The sequence below is a fragment of the Medicago truncatula genome, chromosome 1, assembly GCF_003473485.1.
Source record: "Medicago truncatula cultivar Jemalong A17 chromosome 1, MtrunA17r5.0-ANR, whole genome shotgun sequence".
Taxonomy (NCBI): domain Eukaryota; kingdom Viridiplantae; phylum Streptophyta; class Magnoliopsida; order Fabales; family Fabaceae; genus Medicago; species Medicago truncatula.
Window position 1 is genome coordinate 4,271,212 of NC_053042.1, and position 26,869 is coordinate 4,298,080.

The window sequence follows — 26,869 nt, forward strand, 5'->3', positions numbered from 1 at the left end:
TTTGGCCTAAATTTTTTTATTATATGTGTAGATCGAATATGATGCTCAGCCAATTATTTGGATGATTTCTTTTTAGGCCCCCTCAATATCTCTTGACTGAAAAATGCCCTCCCAAAGTTATCTATTAGATGTATTAAAATAAAATAAAAAATGTCCTCCGAGAGTTATCTTTCGAATTTTTTAGGGGGCCTAAGAGACATAGTGGAAGTATGAAAAGAGCGCTCAATTATTTGTTACGTTAAAAAAATGTAAATGAATAAGTTCAAACCAAAAAGTGTGAGAAAGATGAAAAAGATCTTAGCTAGAAGTTGTTTGTATTTTATGTTATTATTAGATTATAGATCTTTTTTGTATTAGTTGCAACGATGACTATTTTTTATATTTATGGATATTATTACAATTTAAATAGAAGATTACTCTTTTACAAAAATTACATTTTTATTTTATTAGAGTCATTTTTACTATAGGAGTCTGTCCTCCACTTTGATTGGGACGACTCTAAACCTTGTTTTGAGTATCATATTTAGAGCTCAAGCTTTATCTCGTGTGACAACTTGTAGTTGGGAAAATTTTTGAGAACAAATATTGGTTAAGGTGGATTTTGTTAAACAATACGGATCAAGCATGGCATGTTTTATTATAGGCAAAAGTTAGTATATTAGATGTTTTTATAGACAAATTGATCACGGCATGTAGTTGTGGTAGATTTTTTTTTTTTAGGGATGTAGTTGTGATATATGTTATTTAATTGAACCAAATGGAAAATAAAACTTTTTCCTGCATTTATTTAGTTAATTTGAAGAATTATGACAACATATAGAATTTGTATGTTATGTGAGACAGTATTGTCACTTGTCAGAGTGAATGGTGTTCACTATGGAGAAGAGAGACAGCTTTTCTAATGAAAACTTAGAGAAAAATTATGTTTAAATATCTTGGTTTGTCTATTGGTGGGAACCCAAGAAAATTGGTATTTTTTGAACTTTTGATTAGGATCTGAGTGAAAATTCAATTTGGGAGAATCGTAAATTATCTATGAGTTGAAGTGGTCATGGTCACATGGAATTAAGCTGAGAGTTAACTTTGGATACCAAAATGATCATTTAAGAGAGAAGCTAAATTAATTAAATAATACAAGTGAAAGCAATGTAATTTCGTGAATAGTCGTGATGTACTGTTGCGCGATATTAAGCATTTTTGAATTGTAGTGGACGGTTTGGGATTTGAATTTCCTTCTCGTATTTGTTGTTGGTTATGCATTGTCTTTAGTTCTTGTTTAACTTTTTATGATCGTTTGCCTTCACTTTTGTATCGTGTAACTTATTTTCTTGGCATGTCTTATGTCAAGATAAAATAAATGAATTATAATATTTGTTTGGACTTTATTTCTTTTTTAACTAACTTTAATTAACTTCGACTATTCTATTAAGAATTGGATGGTAGAGACAAAATTTTGTATTGCATTTTTATTTCACATTAAACTTATTTTTTCAAGGATATTTTAATTTAAATTTAAAATAAGAAATATACAAGATTCCTTATATTTTATTTTTGGTAGTATACAAGATTCCTGACAATCCAATTTATACGCGGAGAAATTGCGCAAATATAACATGCTTCGTGAGAAAGGTATCTCTGAAAAAGGTCCTTATAAGTTATAACAACAAGATGACAAAGGTACGTATTATGAGCATTATGGCATGTGGAAAACATTAACAATTACCCTTAAATATAGGGATAACCACGTTTTCACCGTCCACATAACAACTCAACCAAACAAACCCTTCCATTAATGAAGTGATTTTTTTAATACTAGTTGCTTTGCTTTCTTTGATTTTACTCTGCAATCCAACTGGCTTCCCACTTTGCCAGCTTGTGCTGCCTCCACTTTTTACTACTACTTTCCTTTTCTAGTTTATCTGCTTACATAAAACTCCAACTTTTTACTTTTATCTTTCTCTTACTTAGAGTTAAAATCTTACTATGTATGTAACGCAATGACCATTTTTGTACCAAATCCATTAATAGAATCTAACTATGTAGTGGAAAAACACCCACATTTAGGTCCGAGTAAGTATACAAGGGAAAGATACATCACACTTTTATTTAACATTTTATTTTTATCTTTCTCTCACTTATAAAGTATTTAACATTCACATTTTATCTGATGTATGACATATAACTCACACTCGCACACAATAAATAGTATGGTATTTCGTAGAAAGCAAACCAGAGCCACATAGACATCAACTAGTTATAATCTCAATTTTATACTAATACCAAGCACTTAGGAAGTAAAGTGACTTGCGTAATCACCAATTTTCTTCCACTTTCGCTATCCTAATTATTACAAGAAAATTGTTGTTGACACATTTGGTTTGATTGAGAAACACGAGTAATTTACTCAAATATCCTTCGGCAGTTAACTGCCGAATTTTGAAGGAACCGGCTGCAGTTAACTGCCGAGGTTCTACCAAGGATCTTCTGCTACAAATCTACCAGAAGCTCTCTCATCCATTATTCATATCATCTTCAATTTTTTTTTTTCCAAACCTCTCTCATAAATCTCTCTAAAAAACCCAACCATATCCAACCAAATTTATTCAACAAAATCACAAGTAATTATAATGCTATTAACTTACATTTTAATTGTTATAAATGTTTTTATTTTTTAGTTTTTGAGTGGATTTAATTTATTTTAGTTTTTGAGTAGATTTACATAGTATAATTCATTTTTAGAGTAAATGTTAGTTGCTTAATTTAGTTAAAATGTTCGTATGATGTTTATGTTATAGTTTAAAATTTTAGGGTTATATTTTAATTTGGTGTTTTATATTATTTTTTTTTTGGTAAGAGTATATGATTTATTTGAAGAGTAAATATATGTTGAATAATTTTGTTATATTTTACGTTATAACAAAAAAAAAATATGTTAAATATAAGTTGAATGATTTATGTTATAGTATATGATTAATTTTTTTTATTTTAGTAAGTGTATATGATTTATAATTTTAGGGTTATTTTTATGATCTTTAGAGTCTATGTATAATTTGCACATCAAGTGTTTGATGAAATGTTTGAATGAGTTTTTCATTGATTGTTTTTAATTTCTTATTGTGTAGATTTGAAACAATGACCGGGTGGATCAACGTTCATGCACAATTCAACGGCGGAGAACCTCAGAGGTTGAAGATTCGGTGCCTTGGTGTAACGTTAAGAGGTCTCAAGGATGAACTGACTGAATTCAACCAAGGAGTCAACCCCAGAGACACAAGGAGGGTGGAACACAATTAAAACGTATTTTAATTGTGTACTTCAACCTTATGAAATGTGTTAACATCAATTTTCTTATTACAATAGGATATTCTTATTACACGGCACTAAGTACCAAAGCAGAAACTTCACAACGATAAGATATTCGTGAAATCTATGTTTGATAAGGACTAAATTAGAATATTCATCTTCTAATTATCCAAATTGAGAGTCCTCTAAAGATAAGGACCATTTTGATTGGCAACATTACACTTAATTCCTCATTCGACAAAAAAAAAAGTAACAATGCTTTAAAAAATGCTTGACTAAATATTAATATTTACTATTTTTTCGGACAAATAGCATGGTAAATATTTGGGTCTCTCGACTCTTTGGACATAGATTTGATTGTTTGTCAATGCATAGGAAAAACTTATGAGAGTTTAATCCCTTAAATAAATCTCAATTACTTTAAGATAATAGTCTTAGCAATTGCGCTATGCAATGCCTTTGTTTGTAAAAAATATTAGAAATATTCATATGATTTTGTTAATTAATGCCCTAAATAAATCTCAATTATCTCACGAGATTAGCCTCTAACAATTGCGCGCTAAGAATAAGATACCTTTGATTAAAATAAAATAAAAATAACATTCTCCATATTAATATTTTCAATGGTCAAATTCAGAGTGTCTTACAAAAGTGACCATTTTAGCTGACAATATTACATTTAACGGTCATTCACAAGGACTAATTATATGAAAAAAATATTCATATAGAAGATAAAATTGAGAGTGACATACAAAGCATGATCATTTTGTGGTTTGCTGTGTTAACAACGGTGCTTAGTTTTGTCTAAAAAAAGTGATCAAAATTACTACTACATACTTCAAAGTCACACCAATATTTGAATTTTTTTTACATAAAACTTCCTACATTAAACATCTCACTGACTTGTTTCAAAAGTCAACTATAGCCAAATACTAGTAAATGTTACTAAATGAACTCAATTCAAAATTCAACAAAAATCTAGCTCACACATGTACTATGTTCACACTTCACAACTAGCTAGTTAGTTGGCATGCCACAATTTTCAAAGATGTCAAATTTCTAAACCTTACTGAATATAGCTTGACATATAACTTTATTTATCAGATTATCATATGCTATCTCTCTAACTCTCCTTATCAAATGCAAACAAAAAAGCAAGACAATAATATATTCTGCTATATATAGAAACAGAAATAATAAGTGGTCATTACCATAAAGTAACTTCTTCCAACATCCACAATCAGAGGCTGAAATGAACTAAGAACACTCACCATTCCACTTCACAAAATCACTAGTAATAATAGATTTTTTTAAAATCACTAATTTGTTTTGCACACACTAAATACATATAAATGGAGAATTGCGACTTCAAACTCGCTTCTCAACATATTAAATGTTTCTGCAGTTTTTTACCATCTGAATTGTAGTTACCGACAAAAAATCACTAATTTTACATCACAAGAACATGAAACCCCTAAATTAGCTAAATTAACAGAAAATAATAATTATATTATACTAGCCATACAACCACAAAATGTAGCAATGAAACTATATTATCATTATCATAATCATGATTATTAATTAATCTTAATTTACTTGCTACTTCCTTTGTTAATCATATCCTTATACCTCATAATAGAATCAATCCTCTGCAACTTCAACTGCTGCTTAAACTTGTTGATGAAATCATCAGCCTTAGAATCAACCAACTCATCCTCATCCACTGCAGCCGGAACAACCTTCGCCTCTTTCACGGTGGCTGGCCGGCGTTTCTCCACAATGTCATCTTCCTTAAAATGTGAAAAAGCAGATTTACTGCTAGCAGATTTCTTCATCTTCCTCGACAGCTTCACCGGAACCTCCCCGGAATCCGGCTTAGTGTCTGAATGTGTCCTTGTGAAATTACCTCCTTGGCCTTGCAACTTCATGAAAACCTCTTCTATAGAAACATGTCCCTCTTCTTCGTAGCTTCCTCCTAGGTTGTCTCTTATATGTCCCAAAACATCATCTTCCTCATGTTCCTCCTCTGTTTCCTTAACTTCCACGTGTTGTTTATGAGTTTCATGAGTGAAAACGTTGTTACTGTTGTCGGGTGAGAGCTTTGTAGTGAAGGGTTGTGTAGGTAAGTAACTATAAAGGTTAATGGATTTGAGTCTTTGTAAAACAGAAGGAGATCTAGCAAGTTGAGGAACATGGATTTCATTTTCGTACGTTTGAAGTTGTTGATATTGTTGAGGTTGTTCTTGTTGGGATCTATAAGGTTGGTAAGAGTAAAAGTTGATGGATTTGAGTCTTTGTAAAACAGAAGGAGATCTAAAGAGTTGTTGGTGATGGGGTTGTTGAAAGTTAGGATCTTGTTGTTGGAGATGTTTTTGGGTGGCATTGGCAAGAGTGGAAGTGATGTAAATGGTAGCTATGACAAGTTGAAGGAGGAGGAAGAAGATGGTGGGAGTAAACCAGCTGTAGAGACCAGCCCAGAATGTTGGTGATGATGATGTTAATGATTGTTCCAACATGTTTTAGGTTTTGTGTGTAGGGTGGAGGAGATTGGAGAGATGAAGAGAGGGTTTTGGTTTTGTTGATGACTTGATGTAATGCTGTGTACTTGTTTGTTTTGTGGTTTGTGGCTTGTATTGTGTCAAAGGCTTTGATATTATTTGGCTTTTTAGCTTTGGTTATGATGGAGAGGTGAGAGCCTAAAAATAATGCCATTTTTTAAATATAATGATATAAAATTTAGATGAGTTGAATTTTAAGATTGGTTTTAAAGTTAGCGCATGTCTTAAGACTCGAGTCAAATATAACTTATAGATTAAAAAAAAGGTTATTAGCTCATGCATACACATAATCTATCTGGGTAGGGATCCCACTATTTTGTATATTGTACGCAGTCCTGCTCTATTTTTATATAAGAAGCTATTTTCAACACTTGAATATGTGACCTTTCAGTCATATGATAACAACTTTACTCGTCGCGTCAAGGTTACCATTAAATGTAACTCATATAGACTATTAATTATTTTTTTTATCTTTTTAAAAAATGAGTCAATTTTTTATCAATTCGATAAATATTTGTGGACAATTATTTTTATTTATTGATTGATGAGATGAGATGAGATTATGATTAATGTTTGGTATGGTTGATTTTGGAAATTTTATTTTTTTGGGGGGAAAGTGAGAGTATCGAGGAACACGTGGTGTCATATGATGGGTCTGCTACAAAGGGACAAAATATGGGTGTGGATTTATTTGTGTAACGTGAGAAATTTGTTCGATTTTTTGTGGTATATAATATGAGGCTTGACTTCAATAGAGCCAGCTTGTGTGAATAGGAATGACTTAAATCTGAAGTTCGATGGAATGGGCGTTGGTATGTAGTATGTACTATTGGACGGTTGGTTAATGGTTGTTAGTTGTTGTTACCCTTCTGGTTTGGACAGCAAAGCTTAGCGGGCAAGAATTTAATTATGGCCAAGTAAATGCCTTTTTTCAGTTTTAAAAAATGGGTCAAGTGTCCATTGTGGAGTGGAATATATTCTTCCTCGACTAAATAGACTTATCCCCTAAAATTGTAAGTTTCATCAATTACTTCTCTGAAATTAACAAAACTTCAATTACTTCCATGAAATTTTTCTGTTAGTGAACATGATGTTTTGCAAATATCCCCCAGAAGTTTTGCACTTATGTGCAAAATGCCCCCAAACTTAAAAAATTATATTATTTTTTTCTTAAAGACAAACAACTAACGATTAAATATTAAAGTTAACTATTAATTTTGGAGTTTGGAAAAAGAGAAATGATATTTGAACAACCATTTTTTGATAACTTTTGTGACAACTTTCTCTCTCATACTCACATTGTTCTTCTACCTTCTCTCTCTATTACTTTGATTTTTGTGTCACTATCTAAATCTTTTTATATAATTTGGTTGTATAAGAAGTTGTCACAATAAAGGGTTGTTCAAATAACATTGCTCTTGGAAAAACTACATGCATATATACATCAAAATAGGGAAAAATGTGTATTTTTAAAGTGACAATAATGATTATTTCTAATAGACAAATTATTATTTTAAGTGACAATCAGTTTTAAATTTATATTTTCTCCTTCACCATCTTAGTCTTTTAACTCCTCCAACAATTTGCTCAAACAATTTAAACTACACAACCCCCAATATTTTCATATGATTTGTTCTTGTTTACACACTTTATAAAAAACTTCATTATAACTTCTTGTTTGTGCTTCAGGCAGGGACAATCATTCATCGTATACAATCTAGCTCACACCACAATACTATCAGACCGACATATCATATATAGCATATTAAGTAATATTCACGTAAAAAAGACATAAATCATCAGCAAATGAAATATGTGATCGGTATGTATAGAGGAACACTTATTGAAAAATGTCAAACACTTAGACATATATTTCTTTACCTTTGAAATTAATCCACAAATCATTCCATTATTGTCACTTTAAAAAATACACATTTTCCCCCAATTAAAATAAATTATTTTGATATATGAGTGACTTTGGTGATTTTGGTGACTTTAATGTATTTTAGATGAGAGAGAACGATATATGAGTGATTAAAATAAATTATTTTGAGAAGAGATAATTATTGATTGGAAGAGAGACAGAGACAAAGTCACCAAAGTAACTGAACTCAAAGTACCGAAGTATTACCCAACATAGTCAACCCTAGTTATTCTAGAGAAAGAAAATTAATCTTATCTTTAAAGACTATCTAATCAGTTTCGAGTTCAAATTATCCTTTTATTTCATTATATACGTGCATGTGCGCGTCATGACTTGCAAAAAATTGGGTATCAAATTCATACTTCAGATGGAATACTCAAAATCTCAAAGATGCCTATGACCACACTCATCTATCACACACAGAAATAATTTCAGCCTTTTTTTTTATACAATCCATCACTATTGATCTATCATAGACACAGTGAATCATCTCATGTACATCATCCATTACTCTTCTCTTGGTCATTTCTCACATTATTTAGTGCTTACTTCATGGAATTGCCGAAGGGTGGAAAGTTTATAACGTGACTTGATATGATAGTAAGTAAAAAATACATTGATGGATTGATGTGACAACAAATTTATACGACAATAAGTAAGTATTTATAGAAAATGATATAACATTGAAGAACTGATATGATAGTATTAACACAATATTTGAACATCAGATACTATTTTGACTAACGTAATTTAAAATCGTGGACTATTTTAAAATTTTGATCAAATGAGAGCTATTGTGGCTATTTGTAACACTTTTAGGAATGAAAAATGACTATTTTCCTCATTATTTTATCTATCTAGCTAGTCTAATATATATAATAAAAGAAAATATGTCATTCAATTATTATGAGCATATCAAACTAACAGAGGGTGCAACCATGAAAATTGTATTGTAACTAGTAAAACAAGTTCTAATTGCAAGCCCAATCAAGTTCCTTTTGAAGAGGCCAAGTTATATCATATCATATTTTTATATTTATATTTAAAAAATAATAATTAATTTAAAAGTTAAAACCCTACTCAAACGAACGAAGCTCAATTGCTCCATCAAAACGACATCTCAACTTTCGTATCAGAAACAACTTGCTCAAAGCGACACAAGAGAAGAGCTTCCATGGAGAACGGAGATATACCCGAGGATGCCAACGAGCGTATGAATATATTGATTATTATGTGTTTGAATTTTGCTCTGTTTCTATATTTTCCATTGACTTTGATTTTTGTGTATTTTGTATTGTTGCATTTATAGATTGCCCAGGTCCTCAGTCTGATTCTGCTGGAAAATCTGATGCATGTGAAGGTTGCCCAAATCAGCAAATTTGCGCCACTGCCCCTAAAGGACCTGACCCTGGTTGTTACTCTTCACCTTTCTCTTATGCTTTTATGTTTATTTCCAATAACCTTCAACTACTTACAGTTACACTATTTAGACCCTGTTTGAATAATTTTTTTTAATCAAATGCACTTAATCGTTTATCATGTAGGAGCTTATATATAAGTTATTTTGATAGCAAATGATAAAATAAAGTCAAACTGTTTTCATATAAACTATGAGTCGTTTTCGTAAGTTATCCTTGAGAGTTTATGCAAATAAGGTGAAAACAGTGTATGGATATGTTGTAAGTTGTGTCCATGAGCAGTCTCACAAGTCACGTGTGCTTATGTTAGTAGATAAGCACAAATATACCAATTGGAACAAGCCCTTGTTTATATAAGCTTTTTCAGAAACCATACTTTAGGTTCTAGGATTTGGGACTGTTTTTGAGTATTTTTTAACCTTGGTGCTCATGTACTAGATACTGAGGTGTGATTTCTTTCCGATCTCATCATTATCATTGCTTATTTGGGTTGATTAGCAAAGAAATGGAATAAAATCAGCTCTTTCATAGTTCATGGCGTTGTTGTATGAAGATTTTTAAAGCCAGGACTAGTGAAACATTTTATGTGATATTGTTTTGCTTAGTTTGTTTATTGTTTGGTCTTGTTAATTCCTTGGGCTTTTGATAGTGGGTATAGTTTTGTGTAGAGGATTTGTTCAATTTGTGAAGTTGGAGATCTTTGACAACTATGAAATGAACCATGTGTTGGACATCATTCAATCCAACTTAACAATTAATGACTAGAGATGCTAATTGATATGATAATAGCTTCAGACTGATTTCCACACTTGCCTAATGGTGAAGCTAGCGGCCTAATACACTAAAGGGAAACAAAGTGACATTATATAGGCATTTGCTCACACAAAGTGAAAGAATAAGAGACAGCACACAAAAAGATAAGAGATAGAATTCCTCGTTAGGTGGTAGACATCCTTGTGTTTTTAGAAGATACAGATTTTAGCAAGCATGTCATAGTAAAATTCTCAAAGTCCTAAACCATAGCTAGTGTGTTGCTCATGTGGGAGGGTGATGGACTTTGAACACCTACTAGAGGCTCCCAGAATACAATGCTTCCATGCTCAGGAAAAAGATGGTTGCATTTGCCTGCATCAGAGAGCTTTTGTTGCACCTCTGTATCCAAGAGCTTCATTGATAAAGACTTAAGCCATCTGGCTATAATAAAATACTCAAACCGTAGTTTGTTTGTTACTTCACTGTGTTACTCATTGGAAAGGGATGTTAACCTTGAGCATCTGCTACAGGCTCTCAAAATAGAGTTTGTTGGAGACCCGAGTGAGGGCTGATAAGTAAAAAGGGGTATATTGTAATAAAGAGTGTGGTTAGGATATTAAATAAAGAGTGTGGTAGGCTGCTTAGTTGGCAGGTTTGTTATGCCTCAGTTGTATAAATGGTGAGTGAGGCTAGTGAAGATTGATGGGGACTTAGGAATATTGGAGTGAACCATTACGGTTAGGCCGAGAGAGATTTTTCTCCTTCTCTGAGGAGCTTGGCTCTGGTGTAGATTGGGATTCTTTACCTTCTACAGTTTTCCTAAATCAAATAAATACACTATTTTCCATTGTTTGATCTATTTCTGTACTCGATTTCTGCTTCTAAATTTTGTCTTCCCATCATATTGCATCTTTGATTTGTGACAAGATGTGTGTAAAACACTGCATCAAATAGCATTATGCCACAACTCTGCATCTAATACTTTTCAACCTTTGCTCTTTAAATATTCTATTTTGGCTCTAATGAACCTAGGTGTGATTCAGCATCTTACATCATTTAAAATTATTCATTGCACAATCCAGGGAATTGGGAGGTGCACAACAGTTTTTGATCTATGCTATGAAATCAACGAGTAAGAACCATGAACTAAATTAAATTTCAGTGGACTGGAATTGGATAAGGAGGTTGTTTCAATGGGAAAGGGAGTTGGCGGTGGTTTTTAATGGAGTAGTGTTAGGGGTTGATTCGATGGAGAGAGAGTTAGATAGGTGGAAGTGAGAAGGAGGGTGAAGTGGAATCGGATAAGGAGGTTGTTTCAATGGGAAAGGGAGTTGGCGGTGGTTTGTAATGGAGTAGTGTTAGGGGTTGATTCGATGGAGAGAGAGTTAGATAGGCTAAAGAGGTTTGGAATCCTTTGATCCCTTTGAAAATGTCGGTGGTATTTTGGAGGCTTTTCCAATACAGGCTTCCTACTAAAGATGATCTAAGCAAAAGAGGGATTAATTTGAGTACTTCATTATTGTGTGTTGGAGACTGTGGTAAACTCGAAGGAGGTATTGAGCATGTTTATCTATTTAAAGGATTGGTGACATTAAAAAGGCTAGAGAAATGCTAGTTGTAATTGTAATTTGGTTTAGACATATTTCTGATAATTTGGAAAGCAAGAAGTGCAATGATTTTCAATCAAGAAGGATTCAATTTTTTTCTGTTTACCTGCATTATTTTGCAGGTCATATGATATGTTGCATTGGGGTTATTCGATTAGATCTGTGGGTTAGCTAGGAAGTTGTGTTGGTGTTGAATTGTATCAGTTTTTATTGTGGTATTTTGTGTGGGAGATTTTAGTCAATTTTGGTTTTTATTGCTTCCTGGTGCCCGTGTTTTTTAGTTAGTTAAGCCTTGTTTAGAAGCATTGTTTGTATTTTTGTATTCTTGCAGATCTTGTGCTTGATCATTTATAATATTAGCTCTTTTTTCCTTCTAAATTAAACATTTCACTATTTAGTGGTCTTCTATCATGCTTTCACTGTGGATTAGCTAGACTTGATTTATATAATGCATTCTCTCCAATAATAGTTTGAAGAATGATTAAGATATTTAATCAGCATGTTTTTCCTCGGAAACCGATTATAAATATTCTCTTTGGATTCTTTTATTTTGCCATTGTTTCAAAGTTAATGGTGATAACATAGTATTTTTCTTAACAGAAATTGGCAGAAATACCTACTTTCTTGATGTCATATTTTTTCTGTACGACACTTGGGCTGTTTTTGGATAGGGCATTTCTTAATTTTATGGAATTGAGAATGTTGAGCAATCAATTTGCCTTCATGTTTAAGCATTTTGGTCACATTTTAATTTTTTTTTTTTTGCATTGTTTTTTGCAGATATGGTTGCCATTGCCGAAAGAATGGCCACTGTGAAACATAAGATACTGGTCTTGTCAGGAAAGGGAGGTGTTGGCAAGAGCACATTTTCTGCCCAGCTGGCATTTGCGTTAGCTGCAAGGGATTTTCAAGTTGGTCTTCTGGACATTGATATTTGTGGTCCAAGCATCCCAAAGATGCTTGGCCTAGAAGGTCAAGAGATACACCAGAGCAACCTTGGTTGGTCCCCTGTCTATGTTGAGTCTAATCTTGGGGTCATGTCAATTGGGTTCATGCTTCCTCATCCAGACGAAGCTGTTATATGGAGAGGTCCACGCAAAAATGGGCTTATCAAGCAGTTTTTAAAAGACGTTTATTGGGGTGAACTTGATTTTCTAATTGTTGATGCTCCACCTGGAACCTCAGATGAACACATTTCAATTGTTCAATGCTTGGATGCTGCTAATGTAGATGGTGCAATCATAGTTACCACTCCTCAACAAGTCTCTCTCATTGATGTGAAAAAAGAAGTGAATTTTTGCAAGAAAGTTGGAGTGAAAGTTCTTGGGGTTGTAGAGAATATGAGTGGCCTGTCCCAGCCCATCTCAAATCTCAAGTTTATGAAGATTACAGATAATGGTGAGATGAAAGATGTTACGGAGTGGATATCGGAGTACATGAAAGAAAAAGCGCCCGAAATGCTGAATTTAATCGCCTGCAGTGAAGTATTTGATAGTAGCGGTGGTGGAGCGTTGAAGATGTGTAACGAGATGGCGGTACCCTTTCTTGGTAAGGTTCCTTTAGATCCACAGCTTTGCAAGGCAGCCGAAGAAGGCAGATCCTGCTTTGCAGATAAAGATTGTGTTGTGAGCGCTCCAGCGTTACAAAAGATTATAGATAAGCTGATGGAAACTAGTGGGCTGTCAATGACGGAAAGTAATGGAGTGTAGCAGATTTACTTATGTTCGTCTTTGTAAATTGAAACCTAATTGACAGAAAATTCGTTTCTGTCTAAAGCCATGTAAAATTAAGTTTTATGGGGTTGAGGCAATTTGAGAGCAGAAGAAGTATTGTTTTCTAGAAAGGTATTTGACAGTGTAGTTTACATTCATATTCACAGTAAAATAAAGTTATCCAGTTTGTTTGTGACATTGTAGATTCTATTATATCTGAAATGTTTATTTGGACTTTAGATTTCTGCTATTCTACCTTTATGCCATAAGTGTTTGAAAGAATTATCATGTGTATTGAAAGCTATATATATACACATAAAGTTATTATTATTATAAGGATAACAATGAGCATCCACATTTGCGTGTAAAACAATCTTTCCATTTTTTCACGTCAATTATTGGATGTATTTAATCGCGTGTTTCTATTAACTATTGACTTTGTAGTTTGTATTTGCCCAACGAGATAAAGAACTTCTGAGTTTGTCACTAAGCTGCTTTGTCTTTACTTCCTTCTATAGAACATTTGCGTGACAGATTCATTAAGAATGCAAATTATGAACATCTTATTAGGTGTATCTATGCATTTTGAACATCTTTTGCCACCCTTGTCTTGTTTGCGGCAGATTATACACGTTCTCTAGTACGACAGTCGTAAGCTACAAAATTGTATGCAGATTCTAAACCAGAGATTTAGTAGTTAGTTATTTAAAAAATCAAATTGGGTATTCAAGGAAATTTTCTAGCATATCTTCTAGCCAAATAAAACATTCAGATCATAGTGGGGTGTTTGTCATTTTCTTTTTCATAAAAGGGGTGTTTTGTCTTTTGAGAAAACATAAGTGTGAAAAGAATATACAATTACAAAATTATATTCTATTAGGGCATTATTGAAATGAGAAGGGGAGTGTGTTTCAAATATATATATATATATAATTTATGGCATCAAAGTCGCTGTGGATATTATTTATAAAAGAGAAATGTGAGGAAAAATGGAGATACCCCTCTACTACTAATTATAAACATTCATACCACTTTTCAAATATATTTCAAAGGTGATAATGTAACTAATGTGTATATTTCGTGTATAAATATTACTTTTTGTGTATAGTTTTTTTCCCTCCTAATATTGATTTTAATTTTTTTTAAGATAAATTGATAGTAGTAATAAAAGAAGTGCTTAGCAAACGAGTATAAATGTACCTGATAATTTGTAAAAAGACTTATATTTGGAATATATTTATTTTTAAATGAGCCTAAGTAGGGATAAATGGAGTAAAATGAGTGAGATAAATGTGAGAGTAAAGTTCACACACACATCCTAAATTTGATATTATAAAAAAGAGAAATGATAACGAGTGTCTCTGATGTACTCTTTAAAGGTCTTAAATGGTAAGTTTCTATGAAATTTTGTATAATCAATGTGTTAGAAATTAAAATATTTGACTTTCTTAAAAAATAATTTCATAATTTGAAATGCTTAAAGAATATATGGGGACACTCATTAGCAAAACCCACACATTTCCATTAGAATTCAAATCCCGCTCTTTACGAGACTTGACTTGAATCTTATTGAATTGACTGCATCAACCTACGTTGGCGAGTTCATACACATTCTAGGTAGAGCTGCCAAAATGGGCCGGTCCGAAAGCCCGAAAAAAATGCAGGGCCTGGGCCGAAAAATGGCCGCCCAAATTTTTTTAGGGCTTTTTAGCCTGGCCCGAAAAGCCCGCAGCCCGCTCGGACTAAGGGCAGCCCGCAAAAATAAAAAAAAAAGTGGGTTATTTTTTACACTAGACGGACAGCCCAAATAGTTATGTTCATTTGATATTTAAGTCATTCTCTCTTCTAAAAATTGTATATAATTATGTTCATTTATTTTGTTACTTCTAATTAAAATGAAGGAAAAACAAAAATCAAAGTGGTCGTGTTTCATCATTGTTTCTTAACTCTTGTTCTCCTGAAATGTTATGCTTTTATTCCCCACTTTTAAAACCCTTTTGCTTATAGTTGCATTGTGATTTCCTTTCTTCACTGTCAACTCAGTTTAGTACCCTTTATCTTTCTTCCTTTCTTCACTGTCAACTATTGTAGCTTCGCTTTTAGAAGGTTGCAACAACAAACCCCAATTGATTTGGATTGAAAAAGTGATCGTTCTATTCATATCCTACTTTTGAAAGTAGTACTGAAAAATAAAGAAACTAATTAGATGAAATCATTTAAATAATTGTCACTGTGTCTTCAAAATCAAATAACAATGCATAGATGCATATTGCATGCTTTAAAGATAACTTTTTTGACAGTTTTAACTGTTAAGGATAAATTTGTAATGATGGTTATCTAAGTTTTTAATGTTAACAGAAAACTTCTCACGATCCCTAAAAAGAAATTCATATTGTCCAAGAATATGATAACAAATTAACGATAATAAATAGGATTCCTCATGATATAATAAATTTGATATAGTTTTTTAAACAAAAAATATGAAATGCTAACACGTGTGTTTTGAGCAGGTGCTAATAATATATGGGTACAATTATGTTGATGTTATTATGTTTTCAGCCCTTAAAAATGGAAAAAAAAATAACCAAAACGGGCCAGGGCTGGCCCGTTAGCTCGGGAGCCCGTATAGGGCCGGGCTCGGGCTCTATTTTTCCAGCCCATATTTAAACCGGGCTTTTTAGCCCGGCCCTAAAAAGCCCTTGCCCCCGTCGGGCCCGGCTTAAACGGGTCGGCCCGTCCGTTTTGACAGCTCTAATTCTAGGTATTACTTATACATAACGATACACATTCTAGGTATTACTTATACATAACGATAATCTTTACGGTTCAAAAACATATTTTCTTAACTTCCATTTCCCCACACGTAAAATTGTTGGTTAATTCATTTGAACTTCAGAGTCACACTAACTAAACATTCATCGGAGGTCTGATTTAATATACTTTACCGTTTAACAAACCCTCCTCCAATTTTATGTATAAGAAAATATTGCATCAACAAAAGTTAATGTAAATGCGCTAAATTTTATATCAAATATATCTACTTTTGTTGACACAATTTTTTCTTATGTATAAGACTAAATGTAGTAATAATCAAGAATTAAAACTTGTGGGAAAACCCTAATGCTATTGAGACGTTCAATGTTTTAATTAGATCGTGATTAAGCAAACCATACTTTTAAGAAAAAATTAGTTAACATAGTGACTATAAATTTTTTAAGCGAATAAGTGAAAAATTTGAGGTTCAAATCCCGACTAACATATCACGATTCACAACGTCGCTATTGATACAGCATTGCTCATGATAATTATTTCCTTTTAAAAAACTAATTGAAATCTAAGAGACTTTTTTTTTTTCTTCTTTTCATAAGAGAATATAAAAACATAGGATTGGATAAATAAATGGTACATAGAATGTCGAAATAATGTCGACATTCAACACGCCTGTCCTATTGCAACTAAATTGTCATAACCATATTCTCTCAAAAAAATGAAAACTATGTCATAACCATGACTCCACTCTTTTTTCTGTTGACAAAACCATGTCTCCATTCCTGCTATGTCCTTTCTCCACTTCCATAACCCCTCAATCCAAATATACAAACATGGTCTCTATGACATCATATGTTCTCCAATATTCATTTTTATTATATGCTTCACTTACTTTATAACATTATAATAAAATTAAAATATTTTTCAATTCACAAACACCTTTTCTTTATATTTCTTTCTTCTCTTCCAAGCCTACATTTCACGCCATCACCACTTCCACCTCTAAACTTTTCCTAAAACCCTCTTCTTCTCTTTTTCATTTCACAAAAAAAAAAAAAAATGTCTACTCTCTTTGATGAATTCATGACGAATTCGAGCTGCGAAAGCGGTGAGTCCGACCTGTGTCGCGATGAGTCAGCAGCTTTGATCTTAAAATTCGTCGCTATGGCATCAATTCTAGTGGCTGGATTTTCTGGAATTGCTGTACCGTTGTTGGGAAACCGGCGGGGATTATTACGATCCGATGGTGAAATTTTACCGGCAGCTAAGGCTTTTGCAGCAGGAGTGATACTAGCGACGGGGTTTGTTCACATGCTTCAAGACGCGTGGAAAGCTTTGAATCATAGTTGTTTGAAATCTTACTCTCACGTGTGGTCAGAGTTTCCATTTACCGGGTTTTTTGCGATGATGTCTGCGTTATTAACTCTTCTAGTTGACTTTGTTGCGACGCAGTATTATGAGTCGCAACACCAAAAAACACATGACAGGCACGGACGAGTTGTTGGTAATGGTGAGGGGTTGGAAGAGGAGTTGTTGGGATCGGGGATTGTGGAGGTTCAGGGAGAGACTTTTGGTGGTGGAATGCATATTGTGGGGATGCATGCTCATGCGTCGCAACATGGACATTCACATCAAAACCATGGTGATGGACATGGTCATGGTCATTCTCATTCATTTGGAGAGCATGATGGTGTGGATAGTAGCGTCCGCCATGTCGTTGTTTCTCAGGTAACCAATAATAAACATTCTCTATTTTCTTCCTTTTGGTTGCTAGCTCACGTCACGTAACGTATCTCATTTATTAATATCTTGACTTTCATTTCAATAACATTGTGCATACGTTTTGCCACAAAAAGAAAAAATAAAGTAAAGTAAAACTGTGTGCGTTTAATAATGTTAAGTTTTGGTATTAAAAATAGGTTTGTTTTATGTACTTTTGAAGAATTGTGAGTGATTAATTTACTCGTCAAACAATCAAACTAGTCGTAAGAATCAATTTGTAAATAAACTGGAAGTTGTTTATGGTTATCATTTGCTCATTTGAGTAACTTTGATTGATTAGTCGATGTGTGAATTATCCATAATTTTTCAAATGCAGCATGTTTCACCTTAAAAATAAGATCATCATGCTAACAATTGTTCAAAAATCATTTATAAAAAAGTTAGAGATAAACGATGAATTTTAAATAGAAAAAAAAAACATTTTTTGAAGTTTTAAGATCTTGAATACTCACTTCCAAGCATAATTTTAAAACACGGACCGGACCGGCGACTCGGAGGATTGAAGAAAACCGACCGGGTCAACAATTGTTCGGTTTTTTTTGGAACAGAAACAAGGGCGCGTGTTATAGTTATTTAAAAAAAAATTCCAATTTGCTTTGATTGGGAATCGAACTAGCAACATCAAATTTAAATGTGGAATGCTTTAACGAACACACCATGCCTTCAATTGTATTAGTGTTTTGATTCTTATTTATTATATTAAATTCAATTGCAAAATGTCACAATAATTCATATTTCTTTTTTATAAAACATTGAAATTCACAATTATTTTTAATGATATATTTAATAATTTTGTTACAGTTTTGCTTCTTATTTTTAATGTTTCAATGATATTTTTCTTAATTTTAGCTTAATGATATATTGCAATTTATATTTAAACTTATATACAATTATTTTTAACACCAAAAAATTACACTAGCTTGTAAATATTGTTGTGATTAATAGCATATTTCTTTTATCAAAAATAAAAATAGTGGAATTTTTTTTTATAAAAATCAATTTTGTGCTTAAAATTAATTTTTGTATTTGATTGGTAATTGTATTATAGTTAATAGATTAAATTTGACTCGGAGAAAATCTACATATTATATTAATATTGATATATTTCCTGTCAATAAAATATAGTTGTACAAATATTAATATAGATATTACATGTCATTTTTTTTTAGTTTTTAAGTGAACGAGTCACCGATTAAATTCGATTTAATCCGGTTAAATAGCTATATAAATTTAATCTCAAGAACGAGTTATCTAACCGAGTCATCCGAGTTGATCCGGTTCAGTTATGCGGTTCAACCAATGACTCAGTGGTTCGACCATTGACCCAGTACCTCTGTCAAGTCAATTACTGAACCGAGTTTTAAAACTATGCTTCCAAGATAAGATTATTTTTAAACTTCGTGCACTTAAAAACATAATTTTACAAAATTCGAGTATTTGATCTATTTAGTGAAAAGGTTAATGTTTCACAAAACTCCGGTCAATAGATAAGTTCACATGAAAATTTAGGGTTGGTCAACTTTTTGAAAATGTTTTTAATTTTTTTTTAATTTTTAGGATTAACAATGAGAAAATAGACTTTAAAAGTGAGCATTGTGATGGAGAAATGATATAACGGTAGCAAATAATGATGCAATTTGGAAAAAGGTTAAATAAGCTTTTTCTTCCCTGAGAAAATTAACAAATTTTGTTTTTCGTCCCCATCAAATTTTTCAAAATTGTTTGATTATCTTAAAACTATTCAAGTTTTGAATAAATTTTTTCAGACATGTTTAGAACATCATAGAAAGTTTCTTTACATAAATTTGGAATTTTTTTAACATGTGATAAATTAAATGTCAATTTTTAAAACTCAAGATAAAAGCAGCGATAATTTCAATGTGAAATCCAACATTGAACTCCTTTTTTGATGGATTTTTTTATAACATTTTAAATATGTTTGAAAAATATAATTCAAAAATATACATAATGACTTAACATCAAGGACTAAACTGAGGTAGATTTTTTTTGTAAGGACGAATCTGTGACACTTTTTATTATGGAGACTAAAAGTGGAATCTGGTAATTTTCAAAGCCGTACACTTTTTATTATGGGGACTAAAAGCGAAGTTCGATAATTTTTTAAAGATGAAAAACTTATTTAACCCTTTAAAAAAATAATGAAGATAACTCATTAATTTGATATCTTCATTGTTGTTACAAATGTAAAACACTGTTCACTTAAGTAGTTGTTTTTCTTCTTCTCATTGATAACTACAAAAACTAACACAATTTAAAAACTAACCATTTAGAAAATAATTAAAATAACATTTTCATTGTATTTTTATGATGGTGAATATTCGAAATTTCACAAGGTCACTATCATTATCTTTATTTCATTTATATATATTTTTAATAGGTATGAAGGTATGAAATAGTCAAATGCGTCGTTTATTACTCCCTCCGTCCCAAATTGTATGTCACTTTAGAAAAAATATTTGTCCCAAATTATATGTCACTTTACAATATCAATGAAACATTAATGTTACTTTTCCTATTATAACCTTAACTATTTATTACTCTCTCTTCTTTCAAATCTTTTATTTATCTTTCTCATAGGACAATTTTGTAAAACAGCTCATAATATCTTTTTTCCACACAATATTAATTACATTTCTTAATATGTGTGAAATATCCAAAACGTCATACAATTTGGGACGGAGAGAGTATGTAACAAAATGAGTAATATTTATAATAAATTTTTGGTCTATTCAAATAGTTTTTTTGATACATCCCTATTGTTAAAAGATGATTTTTTTTGTTTAGTTGGTACTCACATCACGTATTGTATTGAATTGTCTTTGCTTAATTACCAAGTTGGTGCTTCGATGGATGTCACTAAGTGATGGATACATCAACTTCAATTTTATTTTTTTGCTCTAATTTTCTTTATTTTTTATTTTTTACTTTTTTTAGACGCTTTATTCTTTTAATTTATGGTAACCGTGATTCAACATAATTACCTATTTCTAAAGAAACCCTTGAGAAAGATTAGTTGTGTTAGTCTCTTTAAAATTTATCGGATGTATTTCATTTCACTCTACCCTATATTATTAATTCAAAGATGCTTAGTTAGAGGGTATCCCAATTCTAGATATTCATTGCTTAGTTAGTTAAGTTAAGTTCATTGCACTTAGTTAGTACTCAATTAACTACTATCTCTATTCCATTTTACTTATCATATTTGCAGATTTTTTTTCCTATTTACTTTTACCTCTCATTTTCAATTTATTGTTTTGTCAATAATAATATCAAGAATTTCTTACTGAGAGAAACGAAGGAAATGCAATAATAAATAGTTTAAAGATATTGTAGAAAAAAAAAAGGATTAATTTATCAAAAATAACCAAATATATTAAATTTATTAGTTTCTTGTATGTGTAAATAACTCTGAGAATTAGGAAGGAATTGAGAGAGTAATCTTTGCTTCTTGTCTGGATAAAGTGCTAGACTAATGTTTTATTCTTCTCTTTGTGTTTTGTTTTCCTATTTGACCATTGAACATATTCCACCATCCATATTGCGTGCATGGATTATATTCGGTTCCTTGGTCTCTGTCTCTCGAAGCAGTTGCGTGGTCTATAGCAACCATCCATTTTTTGTTTACTTTTTGAAACTTTTAATGGACTAGCCTTGCCATGATCTATGTGGACCTCTCATTTTGTCAAACAGAATCAATATTAGTTGAGCTGAACTAACTCAATTGAAGTCTTTCAAAGTACTATCATTTATATGACAAAAATGTGTGCACACAAATGATTTTTTAATATGCATGCACAAACACTCTTGCTATCTCCATTATTATATCTGTACATTTTTTTATCCCAAAAAAAAAATTCAATGCATTTCATTCAAAATTAATTAACGACCCAATAAAATGTATTTTCTTTGTTGTAATAAAATACTCCCTCCGTCCCAATTTGTATGTCACTTTTGAAAAAATATTTGTTCCAAATTGTATGTCATTTTAGAATACCAATGAAACATTAATGTTACTTTTCCTATTATATCCTTAACTATTTATTACTCTTTCTTTTTTCAATTCTTTAATTTATCTTTTCCATATCATTTATTAAGGATAATTTTGTAAAACAACTCATAATATCTCTTTCCCATACAATATTAATTACATTTTTTAATATGTGTGAAATGTCCAAAACGTCATACAATTTGGAACGGAGGGAGTATAAACAAAAAAGATTCGAAACATCAAATGTATTTGGTCCTTAGATTATAACATTTGACCTTTACCCTTTTAATTTTTTTTTACCTTTTGAATATTTTTTTGCGTATATTTTGTTATAGCAGATGCGATCGAAAGACTTGCTTGAACTTGAAGTTATGTATAGATTATGAAGAACATACTAATAACAATTTTCTGTAACTATCCAACTCATGTAGGTATTGGAACTTGGCATAGTTTCACATTCCTTGATAATTGGGTTATCACTAGGAGTCTCACAAAGTCCATGTACAATGAGACCCTTAATTGCAGCATTATCCTTCCATCAATTCTTTGAAGGGTTTGCACTTGGTGGTTGCATATCCGAAGCCAGATTCAAGACATCATCAGCAACAATAATGGCATGTTTTTTTGCACTTACAACACCACTTGGTGTTGCAATTGGGACATTAGTTGCCTCAAATTTCAACCCTTATAGTCCAGGGGCTCTTATCACAGAAGGTATCTTGGACTCTTTGTCAGCTGGAATTTTAGTGTACATGGCTTTGGTGGATTTAATAGCTGCTGATTTTCTTAGTAAGAAAATGCGTTGTAGCTTAAGGCTTCAGATTGTGTCCTTTTGTTTGCTTTTCCTTGGGGCTGGATCTATGTCCTCTCTTGCCCTTTGGGCTTAAATAATTTATTTTAATTTTGTTGTAGTATTATATTATAATTGTAGTTTATTTGAGTATGATATATGTTTAAGCTCAGGACTCTGTAGGGACTTCATTAACAAAAAATAATTGCAAATTCTATACTATTTTTTAAATGAATATTAACATACTTTGACTCTGTTCATATTCTCAAATTTTTTCTTGTCACTATACCACAAAGAAGCAATCGTTACGTGTGAGCGTCAAATGGGAAAATCTATGTGTGAATCTGTACTCACATTGATAAATTAATATTCCTAAAAAAATTCGAACGAAGGTTTATGGAAAATTGAGAATTTGAATTATAAAAAAATAAAATTATATTAATTTATTTTTGATTTTCCATAGATTTCATCGGCATGTAATTTAATGAAAGTGTGATGAACAAAAAATATGGAAAAACTCCCGTAATCGAAATTCAAAATTTTAATTAGTCAATGTCTATTTTTAATAGGAGGAATGATAACTAGATACAAAATTTTAGACACAATACCAACACCATGGGCTTTTTTGTCATTTCAACCTTAAGTTAAGGGCAGCTTTGTAAAACCAATACACACCCTCTTCTATTTCTCTACCCCGTGCCCCATTCTCTCCTCTGTTTAGTTTCTCTCAGAACTGAACCACAAGTCCACAACCACCGTCCTCGCACCACCTCCGTCCTCCCACCACCATCGTCACCATCCTCCGTCGCGATGACCCACGTCCATTTCTCTTTCTCTCTCTCTTTCTCTCTCCATCTCTCTGAACTCTCACTGTCCTCCAGATCTCTCGCCGTCGTCCTCCCCACCACCACCATCCTCCCATTGTCAGCACCACACCTCTTCCTCACAACCACCATCATCTATCATCACCTTGTTTACACTAAATTTTGGTAAACAACCGCTGGTTTAAACATAGTTACTTGCAAGATCAACCAGTAAATCTTAAGGACATATCTGTGCTTGTTATCTTCCAGAAATTTAATGTTATTCTTGAAGAATTTGATAAATAAAATAAAGTAAGAAAAAGCAATCGAATTCAACCCACTTGAACCCAATCGAAATTGGTGTAAATAGCTGTAAATAAATTGCTCAAAAGAAACAAGTGAATTGTAAATTGTAAAGACACTTAAAGAAATGAACTTGAATTGTGTTGATTGAATGTAAGTTGGTACACATATTCATACATTGCAACTTGTGACTCGTTTATCTCTTCCATGCGGATAGTTTGAGCGTAAGTTATTTGTATGATAGAATTGTGACCCTTTTCTCCTAGGGAAAACTACTATTTATACAAATAGAAATAACTGCCTAGATTTGAATCTAAAACTATAACTGCAGTAAACTAACGAAACTTATCCATTCGATTTGAATTTCGAATGTGTCTTGAAAATATCCATTGTTTGACCTTATCTGAATCACCACAAGAATTGTCCTTCGATAAATTTCCGCCTGTCGAACTAACACACACGCTTTTGAGTATTTTTCAGCAAGTCCAACTTCGATAGGAAATGAGAAAACAATTTCTTCGATGATAAGGTCAACCTATTTTGACCGCATTAAATGATAACCTTTAAAAATATTGGCTAACACACCTCCAGTCGTCGTCACCACCATCGCTGTTGACCTTCACATGATGTCTAGATCTAGATGTTGCGCCGGGTGTCACACACTGCTGAAGAGAAATAGTGGATGTTGAGGCGGTCAAAATCTTATCGGAGAGGGAGCGGAGGCTGAGTATGGTTGTGCGGAGAGAGAGATTGAAGGAGGTTGAAGAGGAGAGAGAGTGAGTGAGGGTTGCTGTAACACCCCGTTACCCAAAAGTAATTAAATAACAATTAATTAAACATCAGAGTTCAACCCAAACGGGCATGCTACACTACGTTTCAAAATTTATTAAATAAAATATAAAAATCCATTTATTGAACACCAATAAAAACATCATTTAAACAGCAGCGGAATGTATTCAACAAACATCAACCACAGTTAAATCCTCCAAAACAACATCTTGGCAATAAGCCTAACAACAAATTCAACCATCATAGGGCCATAACAACAAGTTCCAAAATGAGATACATAAGGAATGAAATACAACAGTTAAAACCCATCCCGAATGTATCAGAGCCCTAGACACGACATTGAGCCACCACCAACTACTCATGATCACCTGCAAGTTACCCATAGGAAGGACAACATTTTCAAGCAGAAGGGGTGAGATTCACAACAATAGAATATAGATATTAAAATCTTCAATTGAATCTAACACCCTATAAACATCAATTTATCATCTTGCAAATATAAGTATATAATTCACAAGCAACAACAACATCATCAAAATCCATCCATCACAATATGTATATAAATATATATATTCATCAACAACATCATCATCATCAAGGTGGCAACTACAACCAACAACTAAGACTCATGCAAATGACATGACAACACTACTAAGACAACACCTTAGACTCCTCCATAAATGCAAATATGCATGTGGTACCAGACAGGACCGAAGCCCTCACCGCTTTTGAATGGTTAAAGCATTCATCAGGACCGAAGCCCTCACCGCTGTTGAGCAACTAGTGCTCCAGGACATGAGTCCTCTCCGCTGTTTTATGCATATGCAATGGACCTACTTGTGTATATCTACATACAACTTGACCATGCATACAAACTCCATATGACTCCACTTCTACAACATGTATGCTTAAATAACCAATCATACATCACAACCATCAGTAACATTCAACAATTCAGCAATCCAATCACCCAGAATAATGCATAATTACATGAAACTATGCTCAACACAACAACATTAAATCTCTACCATTCATGCACGAAATTCAACACTCAGGAACTGTGCAGCTCACCTTGCGAGCACATCTGCTCGCTATGGCGAGTTCACAAAACTGGTTGCTCGCCATGGCGAGTTCAAGGCGAACTCGAGGCGAGTGAAAAAAGGTGATCTCGGGAAAATGACATTTTTCTCACTCAAACCTCAATTCTAAGCTCCCTATTCATCTTTTTAACCTAAAACTTGCTCCACTCATCATTAAAATCATCTAGGTACCTTAAACCATCCCCAAAACATTTTATAACAACAATTTAAAAAATCAAGTTTTGAACTGGCTTGCTCGCCATGGCGAGTTGATCTGCTCGCGAGGCGAGCTATGAAGTTGCTCACTCGCCATGGCGAGCACAGCTACTCGCGAGGCGAGCGATGAACTTCTATACAGGCAGAAAACTGGTTTTTCCCCAAAATCCCATTTTTCTTTAAATCACTCCCCAAATTAGTTTACAGATACATAATTAAGTGTTTTATGCAACCAGAACCTAATTCTAACATCAAATTCATCATTACAACTCCAAAATCAACATTTTATCATAAAATTCCAAAATCCCAATTCTCACTAAAACTCTGTTAAATTCAAATTCAGAAATTACTAACTACACTATTGAAGTAAACCTCACCCTTACCGTAGAATTGCAAAAAGAAATGCACAGCAAAAATGGTTCTTGAGTTCTACTTGCTCTTCTCTCCTTTTCTCCCAAAAGTTGGTTTTCACGTAAAACTGCTTCTGATTCTATTTTCCTAACTTCCCTCTTACTTAACTCCCTTTATTTCCATTTAACTCCCTTTAATTCTATTAAATATTAAATAACTCCCCAAACTCCTAAATAATTATTATTTCTCACTTAATCCAATTATTATTAAAATAAACCATATAATAAAATAAACACACCACATAAATCACCAAAAATCATATATATATATATATAGACTCCACATAAATCAAAATAATTAAATATATCGACTAGGGCGTTACAGTTGCAGTAGAGGAGAAGAGGGAAAGAAAAATAAAATAAACTAGAAAAAATGGAAAATGAAAAATACCGTATAGGGGCTCCATAAACAACAAAATAGTTTTTAATTCTATATTATTTTAATTCGTCAATGCGTATTTTTAATAGTGGGGTGAAAAGTACTCACCGTTTCTCATTCTCAACACTCAGAGATTTTACTCTCTCTCTCTCAAAATCTTTTATTTTGTTTTTGTCCCTAATCAACATAGTTTTTTCTTCAAAATAAAATAGAATGTTTTTACGTAAAAAGAAAATATATAGTGTATAGATATGTCATAACCTAT

The 26,869-nt window shown here is 32.4% G+C and overlaps 3 protein-coding genes across 3 annotated transcripts; 2 read left to right on the plus strand and 1 right to left on the minus strand.

The window, feature by feature from the left end:
- Nucleotides 1-4,551: 4,551 nt before the first annotated feature.
- Nucleotides 4,552-18,067, minus strand: LOC11411531 (pathogen-associated molecular patterns-induced protein A70). Its single transcript, XM_003588939.4, has 3 exons — nt 18,054-18,067; nt 13,948-13,952; nt 4,552-5,836 (listed from the first exon to the last, which is right to left on the minus strand). Exon 3 carries the CDS (start codon nt 5,817-5,819, stop codon nt 4,896-4,898), a length of 924 nt encoding a protein of 307 aa, XP_003588987.1. The 5' UTR covers nt 5,820-5,836; nt 13,948-13,952; nt 18,054-18,067; the 3' UTR covers nt 4,552-4,895.
- Nucleotides 8,855-13,525, plus strand: LOC11409181 (cytosolic Fe-S cluster assembly factor NBP35). Its single transcript, XM_003588940.4, has 3 exons — nt 8,855-8,996; nt 9,095-9,196; nt 12,344-13,525. Exons 1-3 carry the CDS (start codon nt 8,960-8,962, stop codon nt 13,270-13,272), a joined length of 1,068 nt encoding a protein of 355 aa, XP_003588988.1. The 5' UTR covers nt 8,855-8,959; the 3' UTR covers nt 13,273-13,525.
- On the plus strand, nt 16,701-22,840 carry LOC11409182 (zinc transporter 4, chloroplastic). The gene is made up of 2 exons (XM_003588941.4): nt 16,701-17,772; nt 22,267-22,840. Exons 1-2 carry the CDS (start codon nt 17,104-17,106, stop codon nt 22,720-22,722), a joined length of 1,125 nt encoding a protein of 374 aa, XP_003588989.1. The 5' UTR covers nt 16,701-17,103; the 3' UTR covers nt 22,723-22,840.
- The last annotated feature ends 4,029 nt before the right edge of the window (nt 22,841-26,869 follow it).

Excerpts from the sequence above, each read along its gene's own strand:
- LOC11411531 (XM_003588939.4), bottom strand. The coding sequence starts at position 5,819 with ATGTTGGAACAATCATTAACATCATCATCACCAACATTCTGGGCTGGT.
- LOC11409181 (XM_003588940.4), top strand. The coding sequence starts at position 8,960 with ATGGAGAACGGAGATATACCCGAGGATGCCAACGAGC. Across the intron at positions 8,997-9,094 it reads ACCCGAGGATGCCAACGAGC|ATTGCCCAGGTCCTCAGTCT; the intron begins GTATGAATATAT and ends TTGCATTTATAG. Across the intron at positions 9,197-12,343 it reads CCCTAAAGGACCTGACCCTG|ATATGGTTGCCATTGCCGAA; the intron begins GTTGTTACTCTT and ends TGTTTTTTGCAG.
- LOC11409182 (XM_003588941.4), top strand. The coding sequence starts at position 17,104 with ATGTCTACTCTCTTTGATGAATTCATGACGAATTCGAGCTGCGAAAGC. Across the intron at positions 17,773-22,266 it reads GCCATGTCGTTGTTTCTCAG|GTATTGGAACTTGGCATAGT; the intron begins GTAACCAATAAT and ends CAACTCATGTAG.